The 25,033-nt window shown below is 41.8% G+C and overlaps 1 protein-coding gene across 1 annotated transcript; it reads right to left on the bottom strand.

The window, feature by feature from the left end:
* Nucleotides 1–45: 45 nt before the first annotated feature.
* Nucleotides 46–3,265, bottom strand: LOC104362779 (histone-lysine N-methyltransferase SETMAR). The gene is made up of 2 exons (XM_042799837.1): nucleotides 3,173–3,265; nucleotides 46–1,320 (listed from the first exon to the last, which is right to left on the bottom strand). The coding sequence occupies exons 1-2, from the start codon at nucleotides 3,248–3,250 to the stop codon at nucleotides 523–525; spliced, it is 876 nt and encodes a 291-aa protein (XP_042655771.1). The 5' UTR covers nucleotides 3,251–3,265; the 3' UTR covers nucleotides 46–522.
* Nucleotides 3,266–25,033: the final 21,768 nt, after the last annotated feature.

The raw sequence follows: 25,033 nt of genomic DNA, 5'->3' as shown, positions 1-25,033 counted from the left end.
ATAGTAATTATGTATGCTTTGTGGAACAAACAAATTTATAGCAAGTAATTTAGAAAAAAATATTTTATTTTAATGGGATTTAAGCACCCTAGTACCCTTCTGGCAAATGTCAACATTCCTTGGTCTCATTCTCGTCTAATTTTTCAGTAACATCTCTCACTGTTATCACATCTCCTTTCTGTGTACCAACGTCACAAGTTCATTTTTTCTGAAAGGTACAAACTGCGAGAGGTGCTTTAACATACAGCAAGCTGTCAGAAGAAAATCACAAAAAAACCCCACCGCCAGGCCTGGCTTAGTAACTGATTTTGGAACATCCTGAAGCTCCAGTGCTCATTCATCCACTGTGAAAACAAGTCTCTAGAACGTCGCCGTGAAGTTTTTCTCACAGTCTTGTCTTTTAGCTGTTATTCAAAACCACACGTGCTTCCTTGGTGGAATACACAATCAAGAGTTTTATTTAACTGCAGTTTAACTACTAGGGGAAATGATACTTGTTCAGTACACTTAGGGACTGAAAAGCTACGGAGAGCTCCCTGAACAAGTGTCTGGTGTGGAAAAGAGGGAGCTGTCCCAAGGTAAGAAGGAAGCACATGCGCGGGAACCACAGTAGCAAGGTTTTCTCAATCTGTTGTCTTCCTCTAAAGATTTTTGTTCTCTGTTAGTTCTTGGTAAATTGTGGAATCTTCCAGAATAATCATATGAAAGTTCCTCTCCAGCAGAAATATCAGTGGCTGCAAAAAGTGCCAGTTTAGGCACCATTGAGTCAACTCGAACTGGCACCATAAATAAATTTGGTTCACAAGAATGATTCAGGAATCTGCCTACGTTACCAATGTACGTAGGGTCAACAAATGTTTCCAGTATCTGACCACTATGCAGGTGTTCCCTCACCGCTATAATATAGTTCGAATCCTTTGACGTCTGGGCCTGAATTCTTCTACGTGCCTCACTGAAGCCTAAAACTTCACCTGCGTATTCACAAACAAATTTTCCTTTAGCTATGAATTCCAGAGTGCGAAGACCCCACCCTTTCTTCTCAGTCTTGAATACCTCAAGTCTGAATTGCAAACCCCTCTGAACAACCCTGTTTTGACAGGATTCACCACACTGGCACATGGCATTGCATTCAAAAACAGGCCTGGCATACTCCTCCTCTTTCTCCGTAGGCTTGAGGCACAAACCATTGTAATTTTCACCACGGCGAAGACACGAGCACACGTGAACCACACAGGAGCTGGTAAGGCAAGAACAGCCTGGAAAGATGATTTCAGTGGGGTCAATGTCTCTGTCTGCTCCAGCCACGTTGTCTGGGCTATACTGTGAAGACAACAAGAGTCAAATCCTTGTCATGCTCAACGCTTCTTTCCACTGAGGCTATCGGATTTTTAAGAAGTCTGTGTCTGACAATGACTGATGACTGAACCAAAGTCACAAACACTTCATTTTCCTGTAAACTTCTACCTACAAGTCTAACTTTTCTAAATAATTTTTAAGAATGAAAATCAGATATTCCATATAGACTAAAAAAGAATCTATAGTCTGTTAGTGACTGAATTTCTCAAAATAGTCTACTAGCCAGAAAAAAAAATTTCATAGCTGGTAAAACATGTCAGCTAATTGATCTTGTTTATTAGATACGAATTTTATTTACAGAAATAGCAAAGTATCTTTAAAGTAATTTCCCCCCCCTTCAAAATGCTTGCTAAATCTACTTATAAGGTTAGTCTATAGCTATTTTAAGGCACAGAATTTCAAATGCCTTTTTTTGTTAAAAATTAAGATCCTTTTATTTTTCCTCTTCAAAATGTTACATTCAACCCTGCTCCTGCTAATTCTGTTAGAAAGTGATGATGGCGTTGCATTAGCACACCTCTACATATTTGCAAAAAAGCTGAGCTCTATTGTCAGGGTAGAAGGTGAGACGGTGCTTCCTTCACCCTAAATTCTGTCTGTGAGAATAGATGCGGTTGACACAATCCAAACTGAAAATCAGGTTTTCAAAATTGCACTAATGCCCCCAGCAGGTGAACGACTATAGAACCATGGAGTGTTGCAAAATAAAACCAGCGACTTTGCTGAATTTGAAAATCAAAATATAAAGACAGCTACGTGTATATTTTCACTTTCTTCTCAGCATTCAGCTTGCAAAGCTTTATTTACAAACTTGGAGTATGTGCTATTACTAAACACTACATTTCACAGTAGCTTATGTCTGGTAGCTTCTGGGTGTTGCAAAACATGCCAGTACATTTGGAAGTTTCTATTTTTCATAAACATCAGCTTTTCAGTCATTTGGGTTTATTCAAAAGCAAGTTAAGTAGTCCCTTATCTACTCCCATCTTCTCTCAGTCACTGACTACAATTTTTCCTACTTCTGTCAAATACCAAAACATCATGCAATTTAGGGTGTATCTATCTGGTTTAGGTCTTTTATTTTTTCCTCAGGCTTTCTAGAAGCTTATTCATTCTGTTTTCTTAAGACTCTCTAGTATCACTGAAGCAAAGTCCTAGGCAGTCAGGTGTACTTCCACGAAACGTGTTTAGAACTTACTACAAGTAATACAGAAAATGGCAGAAACTGGACTATGCCTGAGAGTATGAAAAAGTTAAGAGTTAAATATTTAGAAAGTTAAGAGTATAAAGTATTGTCCTGTATTTCTACATTATAACTTTTCTTGTAAACCACTTCAGGTGCTTGTGCAGTGGGAATCACCTGCCAAGCCTGCCACATTTTTACTCCCCATCTAGTTTCAGTTTATGGTCCACGAGAGCGCCCTGCAGCGCAACAGCTTTATTCCTAAAAGGTGACATCTTAACCGCGCGATTAAAATCGACAAAATACCGCACACTGAGAAGGAAAAAGTATGTATGCGTATCTGAAGCGCACGGCTAAGGAAGAAGGGAAAAACCAGCGCCGAAGGGTTGGCCGCGGAGGGGTTACGACCCCACAGCCGCCTGCTGAGCGTTACCCCGGGACGGGCAGCGGCTGTGGTGCCCGGGACGCGCTCCCTGAGGGGACGGGGACGGCGCCGGCCACCGCGCTCCCTGAGGGGACGGGGACGGCGCCGGCCACCGCGCTCCCCGAGGGGCCCCAGGCCGCGCTGGCCCCTTCTCCTTCCCCCTCTCCTCCCGGCCCGGTCCCTGGGGTGGCCGCAGCCCCCGCCCGTACCTGAAAAGCCGGCGGGGCCTCCCCGGGCGGCCACACCGCCACGGCCACCGGCTCCAGCCCCGCACTCAGCTCCGCCATGGACCCGCCCGCCACCACCGCAGCCCCGCCCCCCGGCTCTCTGCGGATTGGCCAGCCGGGCCGGAGCCGCTCCGGGGTTGGGCGGAGGGTGTGAGGCGAGGGGCGCGCAGGCGCGGTGGTCGCTTAGCGCGGCGGCGCGGGAAGGGGCGCTGGGCGGCCAGCCGCCATTTTGTGAGGCGCCTTCCATCAGCGAGGCCAGGCTGCTGGGTGCTGAGGGGAGCTCCGCGCTGTTCGGCGCCCGGGGCATGAGGCGGCCCCTGGGCAGGGGCTGGGGGAAGGCGGTGTGGCTGTCACCGTGGGTCGCTTCCTGCAATGGGGTTGTTCCTCCAGAAGCTGGTGCGGCTCTCTGGGATGTGTTTGAAAGTACTCAAACCCAAGTCATTTTAGGTGTCCGTTACAAACTATTGAGGTATTTTAAATCTTCATGGGATTGTAGATCCTTGCTTATTTTGAGTGTATTAGAGTTTGAGGTTTTTTTTTTTGGTTTTTAATTTTTTCCTGGCTGGCTTACTATTTTAATTAAACCTTTATATATATATATATATATATTTAATAAGTTAATAAGTTCTCTAACGTGGCTGGGAGGTCTTGTGTTCAGATATTAAAAAGCCTAGAAATTCTGCCAGCTGGAGCTGGGCAGTAGAAATAGTGGCTTCCTCCTGTCCAGATGTAAAAAGACTTGGTAGGTTTTGTACCTACACGAATGCTGAGCAAGGCCCTACTCTTCCCCTTGGCTACTTTGTTAGGAGATAATACAGTTAAATTAGCTTTCTGGATGGAAGAAGATACAGACCAGTGGAACCAAGCTCTGGCACGGTCTGGGGGACCTTGCCAGTACTATGTATGATGTTCTAAAGCAATCATAACAAAATTACTTCTGTGCAGCATGATAAGAGTAAAGCACTCAAGATTTGTGTTGCCTCATCTCTGTGAACAGCAAACAGCTGTGGCTAGGAAAAAAGAACGAGGCTTGTGTTCTTCAGATGCTGGTGGTTCTGCTAGCTTTTGTATTTGGCTCTTCGGTCAGCTGTTTTGTGGCCTAAGGTTGAGGGAGCTCTTGCCATCTTTCCACCTCCTTTTCCCCTTTGTATGAACTCCGTGTTTTTCCTTTTGAAATGAATTACTGCATCCAGAAATGAGCTCCTTGGGAGATAGAAATCCCTGGAGAATGCTTTGTGCTCTTCCAACAACGTATAATTTGTGTCTCTCTTTCCCTGCAGTGATTACTGACGTGACTTTTCTTATCCTTTTTTTTTTTTGCAACATCCAGGAAATGGAAAGAATCTTCAACTATTGTGTCCCCTTCTTCCTGCCTGTGAAGAGGAGCAGAGCAACACCAGGGGAGTTACAGGTGAGATTGGGCAGTGAAGTCCATGTTTGTGGGTTGGACAGTTAATGGGGATAGCAGACTTGATAGGAAGATAATGAACAGGGATTTTTCAGGATTGTGCTCAGCCTGTAAGAGAAGGTAAGGTATAGAAGGTCAGTGCCTCCCACTATCTGGCCAGTGTAATTTTGGGGAAGACTTTGATCAGTTTAATCCTTGGATCAGTGTATATTGCTATGAATGTAAAGGAAATGTACCTGTAACTTGAGCTTTTGGTAACGGACTGGAATGAAAATGGTGGAAGGCTTTAAATAGGCACAGCCTGTTACTCTTGGTTTGTGCCCCCCGAGCAGCAGTACATCTGCTTCCCGTGGATGCCTCCTGAGCTCTGCCTTCTTGGGGTTCATGCTTTCATCCTGTGAGCACTTCTCATTGTGGGGAAGGCAGTAGATCAATTTTATGAGATAGATGCTGAAACGTTGAGTGATTGCAGATGCTGAAATACACTTTGGTTTTGTAGTTTAGGGCTTTCTGTTATTGCTGAATTGACCTTTAGATCAAGACACACGTAATTTGGCTGCTAATCCTTCGTGCCAGATGGAATTATTTTCCATTTTTAAATGACAGAATTAATGAGTCATTACTCTGTAGTAAAAGAAGCAGATTGCTTACATGTACAGGAGACAGGGTTTTGGTTATCAGCAAAAGGTCATGGAAAATCCACTGTTTTCCTCCTCCTCCTCCTTCTCCCACTCAGGGCTTCTATTGTATTGAACTATGAATGGGCTGAACTGTTGAGATGTCCAGGTTGGGTGAAAAATTGATGAAAGCTCATTCTAATTTGTTATGTAAAATTCTTGTTGAAAGAAAGCTTAAAATGTAGCTGAGTGAACTGTATGTGAACTTTGTGGTGCTGAACTAAGGCACCTGGTGCAGCTGTGAATTTCTTTCGGAACACACTATGCTGTCTCTAGGATGAGACTGTATGAATCGTTTTTCTTTGTTATGTTGCATGCATTTAGCTGTCGTTTTTTCTCCCTGTATAAATAATGCTTTCTGCTCATTTATCATTTTTATGATTGTTCTCTGAAGTTTTTAATGTTTCTTAATATCTATCTGATAATTGGAATTTGGAAGGTTGACTGTGCCTGGAAAAGTGAGTTCATTTGAGAGCTGTTTTCATCTCACTTCACTGAATTTTTGTGTCTGATATTGTATATTGTAATAAAGTGTTGGAGCTCATGGGTGTATGTGAACCTGTGACTCATCAGACTGCAAGTAAGAGCTGTGCTCAGAAAACTAGGCACTGTCCTAGTGTAGAAGAAATTAGATACAAAGCTTCTTGTCTTTTCTGGTAGGCAGAAGGCCCTGGAATTAAGGAAGCTTTTCCTAAGAAATGTCTTTCTAATGTCTCTGTGGTGGAAGCTAAGCAGTCTCAGGTGGTTAATACATAATACAGTAATTTCATGTATTCATAGTGTCATGATCGGTACTGTTGCTTGGAAGGGAACTCTGGTCATCTGGTGCAACCCTTTCTTTAACTGGGAGTGTTGCCAGTACTCGATCAGGTCAGCTGTGGCTTTCTTGAGCTGACTTCTGGAAAACTCTCAGTGCCTGAGATTTCACAGCCTCTCTGGGTAGCGGTTTCAGGGCTGTACCACCCTCCCCCTCCAGTGAGAGTTTTTTCAAAATATCAAATCTGAACTTCCCTAGCTGCAGTTTTTTGCCTTTACGCATTATTTATCACTACGAAGAGGAGTTTGTTATCTTTGTAATTGCTCTTCATAGCGTTCCTTTGGATTACCCCATAGTATCCTCCTTGCCGGAATAAGCAAGTGTAGGCCCCTCAAACTTTTCTTATTGGTCACGTGCTTAGTCTTCTGGCCACCTGGGTAGCCCTTTGTTGGATCATCTCCAATTTTTCTACATATCTTTTGAGCTGGAGGGCCAACAGCTGGCCACAGTTTGCATTCCTACCTCATCATGCCAAGTAGAGAGCATTAATAACTTCCTCAGTCTGTATTCCTCCTTGTGTAGCCTGGTGTAGGGTTTGCCTTATTTGCAGAGAGAGTGCACTTCAGGCTTATTTGCAGCTTGGCTTCTGATGTAACCCCTGAGGTGGTTTTCAGTGGGATCCCCACTCAGTTCCTGGTGCTCTGGTGTATTGGGCTACTCTGCCCCAGGAATACTCTTGCATCGGTTGTCTGTTTGGCTGGACCATTGGAATATTTTCTGTCTCAGACTTGCCTTAAGTTACATTAACAAGTTAATAGGCCATGCAAGATGACTACTTTAAATTCCATAGCATAAGAAGTTGTTCGCTGCCTGCGCCGGAAAGATATCAGAAGAAAGCCTTTTGCTAAAAGAGCTTCTTTGAAGGCTCACTTCGACTTCCTAGTTTTCTATAGATCTGATCTCTGGAAGAATAAGGTACTCCTTTTAAGTATTTTATTTTACATTGCACATGATTTCTGTCTGACTTTGTTCTGAATAGGCTGTTTAGATAGTTCTCAGATATTTAAACTTGCTATTTTACTTTAAAAAGAAGTAAGTCTCCTGTGTGATATACTGGAGATGTTTCCTGGAGGAGATCTGAAGTGCTTCTTAAATTGTGGCATTGAGTGCAGACAGTCCAAAGAGACTTTAGTCTGCCATTCCTAGGCTGAGAGTTTGTTAGCTGCCTTATTACAGCTCTCTTTACGTTGTGTCTTCTTCCTTCTCTAGTTAGATACATTTTTATTTCCTTGTTTACAGACTCTGTGCTGCAGTCCTTCTCATGCCAGGTTTAAATTTTCCTTTGATTTGACCTTCATTTTTGGATAATCATCTCCGGCAGGTTAGTGGGCATATACTCTCTGTCCTCCTGCCAGTCTATTGTGCATCTATTAGAATATTGATTTGCAGAGAGTGAAGTATAAAAAATCGATATCCCATTAAGTGGAGTAGAGTGACAATGTTCTAAGGCTAGTCAAGTTCAAAGACTGGTGTCTAGACACTAAGGTGGTGGTTTTTTTCCCCTTGTGGTCTTGGCTAGGCAGATAAGGTAAAATGTACACATCCTGGTAGGGTTTTGTTCACATGCGTCCATGGCTGGCAGACTCATTACAAAATCTCAAGTTTTAGAAAGTATTGGTATTGCAAAAAGGTACTTTGATTTATTATGACACTTGCAGTTTATTGTTTTCTAGTAGTAAAACAGTAGAATATAAATGTTCTACAGTATATTGAGACAGGATATATGGACATGAGCAATCTGATACTGCATACCAGTATCTGCTCTTCACTGCTCAGAGAACTGTGTAAAGGCCAGGTGTAAAGATGATTATTTTTTTTTTTGTCATTATGAGATGCCTACCACGTACAGGTGATGAATGCAGCTCCCCTGCCTGCCCCCTTGTTCTCTGCACAGTAAGTCTGCCATTTGAAGATAAGCAATCAAAACATACATATTTTTCTATTTCTTACTTTTGAACAATTCTCAAACCAGCCCACATTTATTTTAAGATATGCCACTTGTACTTCAGTACTGTTCATAAGCATCTGACTGACTACAGGTATGATTCTCCTCCATGCACTGGATTGCTGTTACTGTCTTTTAAAAAAATTAATGAATACTTTAATACTCTCTACTAATTGCTTAGTTTGGAAACTAGGTTTTGTCCATTCACAGCTCAATTTGCTTATTCTTTATAGCTTGTGAAGTACATTGAAGTATTCCATGGGCTGAGAATTTGAAAGGATGAGAGACTGCAGTCTTTGCAGCAAGTCTGCTGTGGCGTGGTGCAGTGCCGCTTGGCTGGCACGCTGCCTGCTTTTTGCAAGGCCGAGCTCATTATCTGCAAGTCACACCTGGCCCTCACCAACTTTGGAAGCAGGACTTCTGAGGGTCCCTCCTGAGCCTGGGGCTCCTGCCTGGTGAAAGTGTCACCTGTTGTGTGCTAATAAGCTGGCTAAATATTCCATGAGTAAATGGATGCTGGAATGAAATATCTGGTGATCGCATTTATAAATCCAAAGAAGGAGAAGTTGAAGATCGGTTTATTTAAGTATGCCTTAGCTGTGCAGAGAAGACTGACCTTGGAAAATGCTGTGTTTGAATAACATAGTTTATCAAAATATCTCCAAGCGCTTTGCAGAGATAGATGAACTTTGTTTCCTTTCTTGTACAGATAAGAAAACTGACGCAGAAGCACATGAAATGAGTTAACCAGTGGTTGAGCTATTGTTCTTGGTTATCACAGGGCTCTGCATTTCATCTCTCATCGTGTAAGGCTCTTGCAGCATCGATTAGGTAATATGAACCATAAATCTCTTTGCCAATACACAAGCACTCACAAAGTCCTGACTTCCGTATGAGTAAAAAAGTTATATAAATTAACATTTTTTCACATGCTCAGATGTAAACAATACAAGTTTAGAACAATGGGAACAATTCAGATCTTGCCATGCAAATTGCTTCCTGATTAATTGCAATTTATATGAGTGAAAATTACTCTTAGGACATGTTTCAGTTAAATCACATTTCTGAAGTATTTGCACGTGACAAATAGGTGAATCACTTGCACAGACTAAATGGACCACCTGGCTACTGGTTAAAACTGTAATAATGTTTTGCAGGGAATCTGTCTTGAGTGTATTATTCTGCTTTTGTTAATAGACAATGCTGTATAACAGCATTGCAGTTAAATAGATTTCCGTGTAACAGTATTTCTTTTGAAGAAACTCATTACTAAGTGAGACACAGAACTGCTTCTCAGACTCTAGGAATTTCTTCCCTTTGAAGTGCACATCAGATTTTTTCTGTGCTCCTCATCTGCCTTGTGTGAACAACCTTCATTTGACGTCAGTGACCTCTGCCAAGACCTGTATAGATAAGGAAAAGGTATTTGCACACCATTCAGGTCTTTTATGGACTACATGTCTAATGGACAGTTTCAAGGGATTGAAGCCAGTGTTTCACATTGATACATTAGCACTGTAGTGTACTTAACCAAATTTTGCAGCAGAATTTTGTTTGAAGTTTCACTTAATGTGTGGCTTCTTTTCAGCAGTTTGCCAGAGACAGAGCTGCATGTTCCAGCACTTGCAGGAAGTAAGTGAAGCTGAGAGAGTATCCATGTAGATTTGTGGGGCTGCCTTTCACCAAAATGGTGGTTGTGCTGTTCCTTTGACCTTTGCCTATATAAGGTAATTTAATTTGAGGTTAGAGTGGTACAGTAGCTTTTGCTTTTTTCTTAGGCTGTTCTTCTAGTGTCTTCAGTGCCAGATACGTTTGCCTGCAGTAGTCTGAGTCACTGTTGTCACACAGCAAGCGCTCTCCTGGCCATTCAGGTGGCTATGTCATGACCCTTTATGCTTGTGACCCCCACGTATTGTGGAATACGCAGCTGAAGCCAGCCTGAGGTCAAGCTTCACTTTCCTGTTAGATCTGACAGTGGCAACGGCATTTTGTCGCTACGGGCTGCGGCTTCTCAGAAGCTCGCTGGCTTGGTGTGCCCAGAGCAGTCACGAAGGTGGTCGTGCTCATGGTTATGAAGGTGTGTGTCTGGTGCCAGCGTGGGGCTTGCAGCTCTGCAGAAAGTTACTGAGAGCCTCGCACAGCTGGGTTTTGAGGAGTACCTAAAGTTTATTTCAGTGTTTTCTTCTCCTTTCCATTGCCTGTTTATATAGAGAAAGCAACACTGACATTTTGAGCTCTGAGACGCGGCTGGTCACTGGGGAGATTCATACTGCATGCTGACAGGGAAGGTTTGCAATGCCAGGATCTTCAGGGTTTTTTTTGTTTCATGATGATGTATTCCGCTACTATTAAGGCTATTCTCCAGGTTCCACCTTGTTTTAATTTGAGACACAACTTCTTTCTCCTCCCTGCTTAAGATAGATAGATCACAGAAAAGGACTGCTTAACTGTTGCCAAAAATTTCCATGGAGAATTTCGCTTGGGAGACTGAAGGAAGATAATGTCTTTCCTGGAGTTATGGTAAGGCTAGAGACTTAGGAAGGATTGCTGTGTGCTGTAATGGCTTCCTCCATCTTCCTCAGTATTTACCAGAGAACGGAAAGCATCTGACCAAGGGTAGAGAAGCAGAGGTTAACATACTTTAAGATACCCTCACCAACAGTGAAATATGTGTTCCAAAATACTGTTTTCCTGGGATATATGGCTAGGGAAGCATTCTATTCTTCCTGAAGATAAGCACGTACTTTGAAATTTTAGTTATAAATAAAAAATTATATTATTTTCTATTTTTTACCATTTACATAACTTTAATGTTTATTTAATAAATAATGCTAACTTAAGAAATTATTTAATGAAATTTTATGAAAGTTTTGGTAATGTGTTAGGACTTTATTTGGATACTACTCGTGTGTATCTGTATTCTGTGAGACTCTGGGAGCCTTGTATTCACGCTATAGTACCAAACCTATGATTGCTTTTTTTGTTTCCTTCACCTTTAGTTAAAGGTCGTAACATTGTTACTAACCAGTATGTTGTATATTATCACAGATGTGGTACTTAATTTATGCTTGGTTAATGTGTATATGAGTACTTTATGGAGTTGCTTTTATTTACAAGTCAGATTTGTTAAAAAGTGGTTGGACTTCATGCTGTATATATTTTCACATATATACATTAAATATTTCACAAAATAAATTTTGAAAGTTTTTATCGGAATTGTGCTTTGATAGTTGAGCTCTTGATGTGTTAATAGTTTTTGGATGAACCTATAGGTGCAAGGTCCTGCCCGTGGGTCAGGGCAATCCCCAGCACAAACCCAGGCTGGGCCCTCGAGGAGTGGCTGGAGAGCAGCCCCGAGGAGAGGGACTGGGGGGGTTGGTGGGGGGAAAACTGCCCGTGAGGCAGCCCCGTGCGCTGGCAGCCCAGAACCCACCCGTGCCCTGGGCTGCAGCCAGAGCAGGGGGGGCAGCAGGGCCAGGGGGGAGATTCTCCCCCTCTGCTCCGCTCTGGGGAGACCCCCCTGCAGTGCTGGGGCCAGCTCGGGGGCCCCCAACAGCAGAAGGACCCGGAGCTGCTCGAGCGGGGCCAGAGGAGGCCACGGAGATGCTGGGGGGGCTGGAGCAGCTCCCCTGGGGGGCCGGGCTGAGAGAGTTGGGGGGGGTCAGCCTGGAGAAGAGAAGGCTCCGGGGAGCCCTTCGAGCGGCCTCCCAGGGCTTAAAGGGGGGACAGGGGAGGTGGGGGGGGACTCTGGGTCAGGGGGTGGGGGTAGGACGAGGGGGCACGGGTTTAAAGGGCAGATTTAGATGAGCTCTAAGGCAGAAATTGTTCCCTGTGCGGGGGGTGAGGCGCTGGCCCAGGGTGCCCAGAGCAGCTGTGGGTGCCCCCTCCCTGGAAGGGTTCAAGGCCAGGTTGGACGGGGCTGGGGGAAGGGGGCTCTGCCCATGGGTGGGCTTTAAGTTCCCTTCCAAACCAAGCCGTTCTATGAATTAAAGTGAAAATAATTAAGTCTCAGTATGAAAAAATAGCTCTACTAGGAGTTTTCAAAATATGCATTCTGCCTTTTTTATTTATCCTTCTCATTTGGCAGTCATTTGGGAGGTTATGTCATAGGATCATAGAATTCTGAGGGTGGCTTCAGGGATTGCTTTGGTTTAGGTATTTCTCTTAAGCTAAGAAAAATAATGTAGTTTCCATCGGATCAGGTATTTTTTTCCACTCCCATTTAACTTAGAAATGGTTCTTTACGTAACTGAGAATGCCTGGAAAAGCATGTTCCCACTGTGCCATGGTCCCCTGGTGCAGTGAGCCCTGTTGGATAATGGACATTTGTTGTGGACTGAAAGTCAAGAGCTTGGGTTGCTTAATGTTTTGCAGCAATTGGCTGGCATATGAGTGGTACTGTTAGACATAACAGGAATTGCATTATTTAGGGTAGAAGCACATACCAAGTGTGTACCTCAGTATTCTGGTGGTTACTTTTGTATATAAATACATGCTTGGTATATACACATTTAATACCTTGTCTATAAACATTCAATACAATGTTTCATTTTTGCTGTGTTCCAAAGGACTTTATTGATTGAAGTTGTCTTCTCAGAGTTGAGAATCTAGATGCCTCTGTTTTTTTCCAGGTTTACTTCAGCCTGTTCTGTTGAGTAAAGATCCCAGGTGATGGATGAGATTGTACACTTGCTTCCCCTTTTCCTCCCTTTCCTCAGAATCCCTATCACCTCTGGAAATCTTTGTGACTGTCTCATCTCTATACTCCAGAAAATCCGGTGTAATCAAAATTTCTTATGATCAAGTCTCTTTTTTTTTTTTTTTTTTTGACTTATTTTTTTTTAAATAAATCATTTAGGTTCTTGCTGTTGATTTCTCATAGCTAGTGTGACCTAGTATGTGTAAATATTCATGTTGGAGTGGTTCTTTTCGGTGGCTTACTGTCAGCTCTGTTTTGTGTTGTACTCATTCAGGGTATCTTTAGGCACACGTGCTGCGCGTCAGCCGTATTTCTAGTCAGCGTGAGCGCAAAAATGATGTAAGTGTGGAGGGAAATGTACAGTTTGGTTTTGGTGAAGTGTGGTGATCTCCCAGGCTGTAAAAGATGAACACCCAAGGGCTGTTGCACTGGATGTGGCGTGAACTTGGTGCAGTCTGAGATGGTAGTGTTAATCAGGTTTCATCTTGCTGGTTAATATCTCCCAAGAATTGTTGGAATGCAAGTCATCTAAAAATTCGCATAAGCTAAGGCCCATGGAAAACTGTAGTGCCCTGTGAATAAAATAGAAGGTTGAGTCAGGAATAATAATTTTTATCTTCAGTGAATGTTGGGTCAGGCATGATGGATTGTGGAACAAGTCCTTCTGGTTCTTGTCACACGTAGCATCTTGGTCTGCGGCCTTTCCTTTACTAAATGATTTGACAGTAATAAAAGCAAGTTGGTTTGCTTTTTTCCCCAAGCAATATTTGCCTAATATATTATAGAGTTTTCAACCTGATGATTCTGTACTGTTTATGCTTTCAAAAAGATGGTATTTTGCATGTTTTTATATTTGCATTGTTGAGAAAGATGTGTCACAAGAGAATAAAATAGTCCCTTATCTTATCTTGCTGCTCCATAACTGTACTTTGGTTTAAATGAAATCCATAATTTTTCCTTGTTGGTATGACAAGAGAAAACATAAAGATGAAACTATAATAAGAATATAGATGAATGTTAACTGTATGTGCTGTAGCAGTTAAATAAATCACTTCCTGAAATATTATTCTATAATCATTATGACATGCAGTCAAACAATGCATTTAAGAAGGGAGGAGCAGTATAAAGAAAGAATTACGTGCGTTTGATGTAGTATTTCACTGTGATAGTAAATCAATTCTCCTCATCAAATTATGTGAACTAATTTATGATTATGTGCGTATCTAGGGCAATTAATAAGCCATCTTATATAGGACTAGGATATCTAGCTTTGCACTGTAACCTTTAAAAACAATTTATCTCAAAGTTATAATGCTTAAAACTTTCTCAATGTTCCTTCAAAAGAAAATTTAGGAAGAAAAAAAGACAAATAATGCCTTACTAAAAAATAAGTTAGTTTATATAGCATTCCAGTTACTTAGAATTTAATTACCTTTCAAAGCTATTAATTTTGATCTAATCTCTCAATTTTTATCATAATGTTCTCAGCAACACGATTTCTGCGTGTTTTCTGAAATGAAAATTTTCAAGTACCTCTTAGTCTTCCTGAATGCTTTTCAGTCAAGTGCAATCCAAATAAGTGCGAGCCATGAGAAACGGGCTGATCCTGAACCCTTCAGCGTGTGCGAGACTCCTGTAAGCGGCAGCTCCGTGTGTGCGAAACCCGGGTGGCAGAGGTGCGCAACTCCTGGGTGCCCAGGCAGTGAATCGGCAAATGTGATCTCTGTTCATCCCTTGGCCACTCCTTTCTCCTCAGAAGCCCTTCTAGTTTATGTTCTTCAGAGGTGGGACCATGAATGTGCAGTGTGGAGTCACGCTTTTGAATGATGTCTGCAGGTGCTAAAGCAGAAAAAAAGGGAGTATAAACTGAGCTGTACCTGAACAAGTAAAAGTTATTTTCCTGTACAGAACTTTAAAGATACAAAGAATCTGTCTAGATGTCATCTTGCTCTGAGTGGCTACATTTGTAATACTGCCTTCCCCTTAATGGTCCTTCCTGAATCAGGTAACTGGATTGATAGAGGGTTCAGAAATTGCTTGCCTAGTGAGGGTTTAGCTAGAGAAATAATTTTCCAGTAATTTTTTTTTGGGACATACACAGACAAATTAATTGCTCTTCTTCTGGGAAGAAGCTAAAATCGCCATCACTGAATTTTTGAACATCATTATCATAGAAGGTTTGTGTGGGAAGGGACCTCAAAACCCCCCCAGTGTCCCCCCCTGCCCCGGGCAGGGCCCCCTTCCCCCAGCCCAGGGGGCTCCCAGCCCCGTCCAACCTGGCCTTGAACCCTTCCAGGGAGGGGGCAGCCACAGCTGCTCTGGGCACCCTGGGCCAGCGCCTCACCCCCGCACAGGGAACAATTTCTGCCTTAGAGCTCATCTAAATCTGCCCCTTCCTTTTGAAACCATTATCCCTTGTCCTATTCCCTGATGCCCTGACCCAGAGTCCCCCCCCCCCCCCTCCCCTGCCCCCCCTTTAAGCCCTGGGAGGCCGCTCGAAGGGCTCCCCGGAGCCTTCTCTTCTCCAGGCTGAACCCCCCCAACTCTCTCAGCCCGGCCCCCCAGGGGAGCTGCTCCAGCCCCCCCAGCATCTCCGTGGCCTCCTCTGGCCCCGCTCGAGCAGCTCCGTGTCCTCCTTACACTCGGGGCCCCCGAGCAATATCAGCCATCCTCTGCTCTGTGACAGGTTACTTGCCCTTTCCTACTTGGGGAGTACAGACAGCAGCTACCAGTGTGGAAGGGGAAGAACAGGGATTGTTTGATAAGGTCAGCAATTTTGGCCTTAACCATCTGTGTTGCTCTGTGAAAAGGACATGTTTTGAATATGTTTCTAAGTCACCTCCAGCCTGCTGTCATCCTTGTTTGTTGTAACACTGACTACCTCAAAGTGCTCAGCCATATAAAATGAGCAGACTGCGGTGTGGTTATGTGTTGTACAAGTCAGTGAGATACGTACCGACAGCACTGTTGTCAGTGAGAGCCTGGGTACAGGTGTTGTAAGCAGGCTCCCTAGGCTTTGCTACCACACCACTGTGTAAAGCAGTTCAGGGTGTTGAAGGAGCCCTACGCAGTCCTTCCCTTTTGTGGGGTTTGTATAATCCAGCAGTTGGCATGGGGAAAAAAATACGTCGTTACCTGCTGAAGGTCACAGAATGGCTACTAAACATGGTGGAGAGGAGGCTGTAAAGAAGAGGCAGTGAATGCCTTTTCTATGAAACTAAAATGAAAGAAAAGGTATTGATACTAGAAGGCAGTATTACTCAATTAAGGAGAGAGAAAACTGACAGAAGATCCTAAGTGATCTGGCAGATCAGATAGTTTGGGAGCTAGTTAGGGGATCTTAGGAGCAAGACTTTGAAACAATGCCTGACAACTATATGAATCTCCCTGTTGGCTCCCATCACAGTGTAAAGCTTTTGAGGTAGAGAATAAAGAAGGGTTTTTGCTTGAATGAAGGTCTTTCTACATATGTTTATATAGATCTGTTTTTTGTTTTTTTTTTTTTTTTTTTTTTTTTTTTTGAGGCACAACAAGCATGCAGTATATGAGCATGTTCTTCCCTCTTTATCCTGCTGAAAGGATTGTGAGGGAGATAGAAGCCAAGTAGCATCTATATTCTGGTTGCTATCAGCTCAAAACTAGCATGTTTAAAATCCCCAAAGAAGAAAAGATTTCAAATTGAAAAAAAAAAAAAAAATTCAGAGTTGCAGTAGGCATTGTGATCCACAGCAGACACCACAAAGAGGAAATCTTGACTGCATTAATTTGTCATCAGTGAGGCAGGATTGCAGCCTTAAAATTTTTCAGTTCACTAAAACACAATGAAAAATGCTTAGTTCACAGGATACAAACTGAAAAGAAAATTACAGCAGTGCTGAGCCAATATACTTGAAGCAATAGCTGTGTCTAGGGGAAAGGCATAAGGCAGGGATGAGCATAACTATTTTCTTCAAAACAGGCTTGTATTTGGACACTTAATCACTTAAGTTTTTACACCATTTACTAATACTAAAAATGAATCAGCTTTTAATGGACCAGAACACTGCAATGTTTCCCTCATTTTCCATCAGTCCTAAAGCCGAACTAAACTTTTGCAGGTGCACAAATGCTCCTGCTCACTTGCAGTTTTGCTGTTGTTGCTGTGGTGATGGAGATTGAGGTTTTTCAGGTGTTCCAATTAGGTGCAAATGATTTACTTCTGAAGACGCACAAATGTAAGGCTTAAAAGCAACCAGTGGATCTTGTTTTGTGTTTCCTTTGAAGAAGGAAATAACCCTCAGGAGCTGAACAGAGAGATGAGCTGGTGCACTAGTACACTGATAATAGTGAACCTTTCCTTCCCTTGCACCAGGCTACCTGCGGCCTCTTCTATACCAGGAGCTGCTTCCTCAGTGACCTGACGGAGCCTTCCCCACTGATTAGCTTGTCAAGCTCAGTGAAGAGAAAGAATAGCCAGCTGCCTCTTCTCAAGAAAGTCTTTAGCTTAGCTGTGCTGTGTTGTCACAGTCTTTGTTATCTGTCTTCAGTACCAGCTTGAATATCTTCCCTGGAGAGAGCTTTACTGGGGTAAGTAGGTGTTTGAAGAAATTCTTCAGGTTAGGTTAAAAGCACAAAGAGCTTTTTGCATGCTTCCAGGCTCTGGCATCCCGTGGATTAAGAGTTCCCTATGGGTGTTCTCCAGCTCTGTTAAGGATCTCACCGCAGGTATTTCCAGACATACAAATCAAATCTAAGACTACAAATGTGAAGATCCCAGTGTTACTCCGGGGAGTCTCCATGTAGGAAGTTAACTTTTTAGGAATTTGTCACTGATCATCTTTAATCCTGTCTTTGACTCTAACCTCCGTGAAGCGTATCCTTTGCATACAGCCCCCATCACAATCTGCTGAGTAGGCAAAGGTGAAGGAATGAACACTGTTCCTGTCTGAAAAACAGTTGAACTGCTGTGGAAATAGTCTGCTCTGATTTTAGGTTAGCATTTATTGGGTTTAATGCCATTTGACTATTTTTTTTTTTTTTTAAAGTGTTTGGAGAAAAAAAAAAAAAAGGAAGTTACATAGTTAAGCTGTGTCATGCCTGACACAGGAGTTCGCATCTCCTCTAAAGTATTATTTAACTGTCAAAATCTACAAACCAGTGGCTGACTGGTATGCCTGGGGTATTGCATTTAACAACACTATTTCCCAAATATGACATCATGTTTTCAGTCATTACTTGTTTTTTCACCTTTCCTCCCAACTTCTCTAAGTGCTTTTTGATTTACGGTTATTTCTTTCTTATCCTGTGGCTGAGAATGCATTACATTCCTTCATCGCAGAAGTCATAAGTAAGGAGGTAGAAGACCTGTATTTATCAAAGCTGCAGGTAAGCTGCTTGCCTTCTCAGAGGGCAAGCCAGCAGATTTGAAACCTGTGATTAGTTTTCATGCGCACATATTTTTTTAATATTAGAAATGAAGAAAATTAATTGGCTGCAACTAGTATTCCTGGTGGTGTGGCCCCTAAGAATAGGCAATTTTGATAGATATCAGGATGTTTCTAGAATCAGTTTTGGAATGGTTTAAAAAGAAAAAAAAACAGCCAAACAAGACCAGGGAAACTTCCATATGTATTGTATTTTATGACCCTTTTTAAGGGAAGAAGAGGGAAAGACTGACTGTCCAGTTCTAACATTTATATAGACCACCTAATGTAGTAAATTCTTCAGTTCCTCTAGTGGTTACCAGGGTGCAAATACTGATATAACTATTGTAATGCAGAGTAGCAAAATAATTATTTGTACAACATTCTTGCTGGTAATTTTGGCATACCTCATGAGGAGATAAGTAATGAAGGGAAGGCTGAAGTTGCTTCTTGGCCAGGCAACTGTGTGGTACTGCTGTTGTGGACTAGTCAGCCCCAATTACCTTACGTGAAATGTGAAAAAATTGAAAAGCAATCTTGCTTTCAGGGGATTGTTGGTGACCTTTAAATTAGGGCTGGGAGTCTCATCATAAACTGCAGCTGCAGGACACATGACTTACTTCCCTTTCCTTCTGAACTGAAAGGTTGTTTTCACTGAAATTACCACTTATTACAGAAAGGTCAAATTCGTGTAACTGCATCTCAAGTAAGTAGACAGTGACCTTGTTTATCTCAGCACAGTGTTTGCAACTTCATAATTCTGTGGTTTGGGTTTGGTTTGGTTTTTTTTTGGTTTTTTTTTTTTTTTTTTTTAAATCATGCTGTTGTCATTCTTTTATAACACGTTGCAAACAGACACATTTGGGCTAGACTTTCAGCTGCTGCAAATTGTTTCTGTTTGCTCAAATGGAATAATGGTAATTTACACTGGTGCATGGTTTGGTGCTTTGTAAGAGTTGCTTTTCAACTGCTCTTTGTCCGATGTCTCCCTAGAAAACAATGCTTGAAGACTGTGTTCTGTGGGTGTTACTCTGTGTACCAAAACTTTCTATGTCGTATACTGAAGAATAACTTGTCTGCACTGTACATTTTTGTTGATGACCTCCCATAGTTATAGAAATTATGGATAATGTTTATAAGAGCCCCCTAAGTGCCACTGCATTTCAGTATGACTAAATTCTCAAACTGTTTAGGGACTTGCTTTTAGACTAGATTTTACAGCTCTGAGTTAGATATGTAAAGAACCTCTTTTCCCAAGGCTTGATAAAGGTGTTTAGAAACCCAGCTCAGTGCTACACAGAAGGCTCCCCTTCTGCAGGTTCCCCTTCTACTGTCTTTGGGAAGGAGCTCCATCGTGCAAAACCGGAGCAGAAGTCACTCTTCTTCCCAACTTAAGCAGGTGGCTGTGTGTGCACATCCTCCCTCTGTAATCTCTGATAAAACACTGATGTTGAGGGAGACTTGCTTTTCAGTCCTTGTTCTGTGTATACCAAAAAATTTCAGCCACTGGAACGTTATAGACTGTGTCTGTGTAGAGGAGGAAGGGATCTGCAGCACAGGGTGAGACATCTTGAGTACCAGACTGGCCTAGCACGGATGTGGAAGCTAGAGTTAGGAGCATGTGGGTATTAGTATGGACAGTGTTTCTGCCAGTGGGTGGTGATGTGTCTTCATGCTTAATGCTGAATTATTTCTTTACCTGGTAGCTGTCAAAATTTAAATTCTGATGAAGTTTTCTGGAGCTGTTACTTGCAATATTTTGATGATTTCTTAGACCTCATATTACAGGGAGTGTAAACATTGTACATAAGAAACTGTTGGTAACTACTTTTGTCTACCTCTTTATTTCCAGTATATACAAGTGGCATTAGGCTGTACTCCTGTGTTTGTCTTTACTGTATATTTGAAATGATGCTATTTATGATTTTATATACTTGAAAGGACTAAGAACTTTTAGCCATGTTTTTGCCCACAGTTCTGCTGGCTGTCTTAATCAAGTGGATAAAATCTTGAATTCAGGACAGTGGTTATGTGCTACTCATACAAGCTGGCTATAAAAATTAGTTACTCTCTTTTGTGGAAAAATAAAAATAAAAAAACTTTAGACCCTATTTAAACTCTTAACAGTTGTTTTTTAGGTGTGTCTAGCATGAAATGCAAGTCTTGAGAGTCAGGGTAAGAGACTGGATATGGATTAGACTCTTCACCTAGAGCTTCAGTCTGTTTTTTTTTCTGGCTAGTAAGAGAAACATGCCTATGTATATTTTTTTTATACCTTCTAATGTATTTTTTTAATGTCAATTTACTCTTGTACTTGTATAGAATTTAAATTGTTAACTAAATATCTGCCAAGAGATGGCAGTGCAATGCTGCTTAATGTGCTGGATGAGACTGTAGGAAAACCTACCACCTCTGACAATGCAGAGCCTTCTTCCCTGAGGTTTTTCATGGCCTCTCTTAGAACAGACCGATGTATTTACCAGTTTACTTCCTACATGTTTTGTGTTGAGAAAATAAGCAAAAGTTAAAACATTTGCCTGCTTTGCAGCACTCTGTTCATCTCTGGGAAGTTGCACATTAGAAAAGTAGATTATACATTAGAAAGTAGATTTCTAAACTGTGCCTTGGTTTCTCAGTCTCTCCAAGAGAAATCCAGAGGCAACTCTTAGGCTGCCATAATTTCCAGCTTGTGTACAGCTGATACAGATCCATTGACAGTAGTGGTGCATCACCGCTTTCTGTTAGCTGTGGAATGTTAAAAAAAATAAATCTTAAACCCTCAAATATGAATCACCTTGTGTTTCTACTAGCTGCTGTATATATTCGAGTGAGGCAAGGCTTGTAGAAAGAGGCAATCTCTCTTATTTGTCAGAGTTACAAGAACAGGCAGGCTTTCTGGTATGAAAGCACTTCTTCAAACCTCTGTTGTATGTTGAGACATTCTAGGCACACTAGAACACAGAGCTGTTAATACTGAAAAATTTCTTTTTTTTCTTCCGAATACCAGAGCGTTTCTTGGAAAAGGTGGGTGGGAGATCAGAGGGGTAGCTGCTGAGTGCTCCATTTCACTGTTAATATCAAATGGACTTGAGACAATGTCTGAAAGAGGCTTCTTTGTTCTGTTTTGGTGGGCTGTGCCTGCATCTGACAGATGCCTATGAAGTCTGGCATAGTTTGTCAGTGCTTGTACCTTCCTATACCTCAAAGTGTAATTTAGTTCCTGATGTCAGTCCAAGGCAGTCTGTAGATTATAATTGTTTGGATGCTGGTGTTGATAGAGTTCTGATTTAGAACAGAAGCCCCTGAGGAATGAAGCAAAGTCTTGGTGTTTGTCTTCAGAATAAACACCATCACCTGACCTGAGCTAACCCACTATCGAACATTGTACTGTGGATTTCACGTTGTCCAGCTGTGCATTGCATTCTGTACCAGGGACGCTGGAGACTGATGTTTGTGCTGCACTGTTGATCCTGTTGCATTTGCTCCCTTGCCACTGCATGTGAAAGGCTTAAATTCAAGCTGAAAATCTGTTCTTTGAGAATGTCCCCTTTAAAACAAATATTTGTAGAGAGAACTCTTCACTTGGTACCATTCATTGATAAAATCCAAGACTATTTCTGTGACACTGTCACTGGACTGTGAAGTAGCCATAACTGAGCATTATGTACCTTCTTGTCCCTGTAAAAGTATATTTGGGTACCTCTGTAGAATGATACAGTAATAGCTTTTTTTTTTTTTTTAAAAAAAAAAACAAAACCCCAACACTTTATTTATTAGCATTCCAGTTGGCAGCAGCATTCCTTAGCTTTTCTGCTTAAGGATACCATTCTAACCAGCCTGAGCAGCAGTAGAATTTGTGTTTGGGGATCAGAAAAGTTTCTTGGATATTTAAGTAACCAGTCTGTGCCTAGGACCTGCTTGATGCAGGAATTTGCAGGCATCAGTTTCTACAGGAAATTTGCAGGCATCAGTTTCTGTGCTGAGCAGACAAAGCTTCAAAAACAAACAAAAAAGCCCACCAAACCCCCAACTTTCTTGTGCATGGCTTTGGCCCTCTCTGCAGTCCAGCTCCTCCATGCTGTGTGAAGCAAAAAGTCTGGAGCTGGCCATCATCTTTCAGGGCTGCCCCCATCCCCACACCCCAACTTGACTATTGTTTTTCATTTACTCTTGAATTTAATTAATTTAAAAGCTTTAATAAATACTCACTCTGAAGGCATTCTACACTTGAAAAAAATGGAGTAACCTAAAAATGAGTGAACAAAATTTATAACCCTTTGAAAAATAGACCTAAACCCAGCTGTCCTTTGTGGTGCTGGGATTGGTGTTACAAAGCCACGATTGCAATCATGATCTCAGTGGTTTTGTGTCTCCGTTCAGCTATATAGCCGATGGCTGGCAGGCAGACCCAAAGTTGGTTATTGGCCAGCAAGATATAGAAGTGGGAAGCTAAACTGAACAAAAGTCCAGAGCAGACTGGACCTTGACCTGTGTCAGCAAAAGCCAGTGGAGCTTCAACGTGCTCTGCTTTTTTTTTTTTTTTTTTTAACCACATCAGGAGATCTTGGAGAACTTTACAGAAGGACTGGAAAAGTGATGTCTAGAGGACAAATGACTCATCAAGGATTGTCTAGCAGGCTGCGGCATGGGACTCGGGTCTTCTGAGTCCATCCCAGTCTTCTGGCGAAACTGCCGCAGCTCCAGCAGAGCAGGCAAGCCTGCTGCTGCCGTGGTTCTCCTTACCCCTCAGCTCCAGCAATGCTATTTTTTCCCCTCTGTGTTCTAGCCAAACACCAGTGAAGGCAGTGGGAGTCCTTCCATTGGCGTCAGCAGGCCTTTGGTTAGGCCTGGTTTTGCACAGAAGGGAACATAATCTTCAGCATTAAGCATCTTTGTAATTCTTGTGGTATTCAGGGGTCTTTAGAGCAAATATTGACTAAATTCTTGCTTCTTGGAAATGGTGGACCATGTCTTGTGCCAAGAAGCACGCTGAGGCTGTTGTGTGTTATCACATGGAAACTTGTGTACAGTGGCCAATCCGTGATCCCTCTCAGTCAAAATAAAGTGTTGCTCAGCATTCAGAATCATCCCTGCTCAGGGTTATCTACACATTTGCCAGTATTGCAGCATTTGAATGATTTGAGTGTGCAGGGTAGAATAGAGAGAGAGAAAGCCTTTTGTGATAATGTCTGTACGGTATTGGCTGAAATGTTTTGGATTATTTAGTAGTTGACTAGATTTTGTACACTTACCTGAACGACTCATTAGTTTGCTCCTGAGTTTTTTTGTTGATTCACTCACAAACCTGTGGTCATGGAGTGCTAATGAATAAAGTGTATAATTATTAACATCTCAAATCTGTTTTGATAGCAGAATATTGAGAAACTTTTAAGATTAAAGGTGAAAAAGTAATTCCTATTGATAAGAAAATTGAACGCAATTACCAAGGTTTTTTGTCGTCTGTCAGCATTATATATAAATTCTACCCTCTTACCTCAACCTCTCTGGTCATTCTGAAGAGCACTTTGTATTTTATCCCCTTCCATATATTGTCATGGAGTGCACTGTTCTGTACCTTGGTTAAATTTTATGATACAAACTGTGATTTTTTTTTTTTTTTTTTAATTTTTTTTACATTGCTGGAATTAACTTTGTGTCTTTGCTGCACTTCTGCGTTTAAAGGGCTTCCAATATGAGTATATTAATCTACATTTTTATTTTCCATACATGCTCAGAATATTTTTTGGGCTTCTTAGGGGTCCATCCCTCTTAGTTCAGAAGTTTTTACTGCAGATAGCAGTGAAGGGGTAAAAAAAAAAAATCACTTGACCGAATTACAGAAATAAGGACTGCAAAATGTACACTGGCAGAGATTCTCCTTGCTGGAACTATGTATTTTGATTCTTGACTGGCTTTGTCTTTCCATCTGTTCATCTCATCTGCAGCTCTTGCACTGTCTCTCACCGAAGTCTGCTCAGAAGCTGGTAATTACTGGTACGTTTTATTGTGTGCCAGACTGTTTTGGGACTGGCTGCTGACTTCTTTCTACTGTACTGATCTGCTTTTGTTCCCCTGACTCAGATCTGCTTCTCTCTGTTCCTCTCTCTTTTTCTGACATAGACGCTTTCCTTCCAGTGAAAAGACTGACAGGATTTTTATAGAAAGTAACAAAAAAAGATTTTTTTTTTTTTTTTTTTTTGCATAGGATCTACTTCTTAATGTGGCCTTTTGTCTAAGTTTGCTCTTGTATTCTACCTTCATTATGTCACTTCAAAACTCTGTGTTTCCTGTAGCTCTGTTGCATAATTTTAGTGTGATTTAGATTGTTTCCTGTTATGGCTGAAATACCTTTTCTTTTATCACTGTGAATAATTAGTTGAGCAGTCATTTGAGCTGTGTATTTGAAATATTCTACTCCCCAAGAGATTTCTTCTCCCCTCTTTATTGTGGGAGTCAACTTGATTGAATTTCGTGACGATATAAATGCAGAGCAGCTCTACTGGTTTCTGCTGGGTTATACTGGATTACCCGCTATAACTGAGATCGGACTCTAACTGCTGCCTTTCTTTTACTAAATGCATCACAAGCTTTAAAAATAGAAAACTGGTAGTATTGATTAGAGGCAGCTGCCCTTCAGTGTTCTCACAATGCTTTGTAATTTTGGTTTTTGAAGGAAGATGCTGGTGTTCTGGGCTTGGCCTGTTTTGAGGAGATATTTTCAAAGTAACTCCAGGATATAAACAAATACACAAGACTGTGATCATGAAATGCACTTGAGCTTGTTTCTGATGGCTTGAATTTTAATTCCAGTCACCTGAGAAGGATGTATACTGTGTTAAAGGAATTAGATTAAGTAGTTCATGTCCGAGATTCAGATTTTTTTTTTAAAGGAAGA

The sequence above is a fragment of the Tyto alba genome, unplaced genomic scaffold (genome assembly GCF_018691265.1).
Source record: "Tyto alba isolate M040663 unplaced genomic scaffold, T.alba_DEE_v4.0 Super-Scaffold_3, whole genome shotgun sequence".
NCBI lineage: Eukaryota > Metazoa > Chordata > Aves > Strigiformes > Tytonidae > Tyto > Tyto alba.
Note: the sequence above shows the minus strand (reverse complement) of the source record. Positions and strands in the feature narration are given on the sequence as shown.

Bases quoted from the DNA above. Each gene is read 5' to 3' on its own strand.
- LOC104362779 (XM_042799837.1), bottom strand. From the start codon at position 3,250: ATGGCGGAGCTGAGTGCGGGGCTGGAGCCGGTGGCCGTGGCGGTGTGG. The intron at 1,321-3,172 runs GTACGGGCGGGG...TTGTCTTCACAG, and splicing joins AGGCCCCGCCGGCTTTTCAG to TATAGCCCAGACAACGTGGC.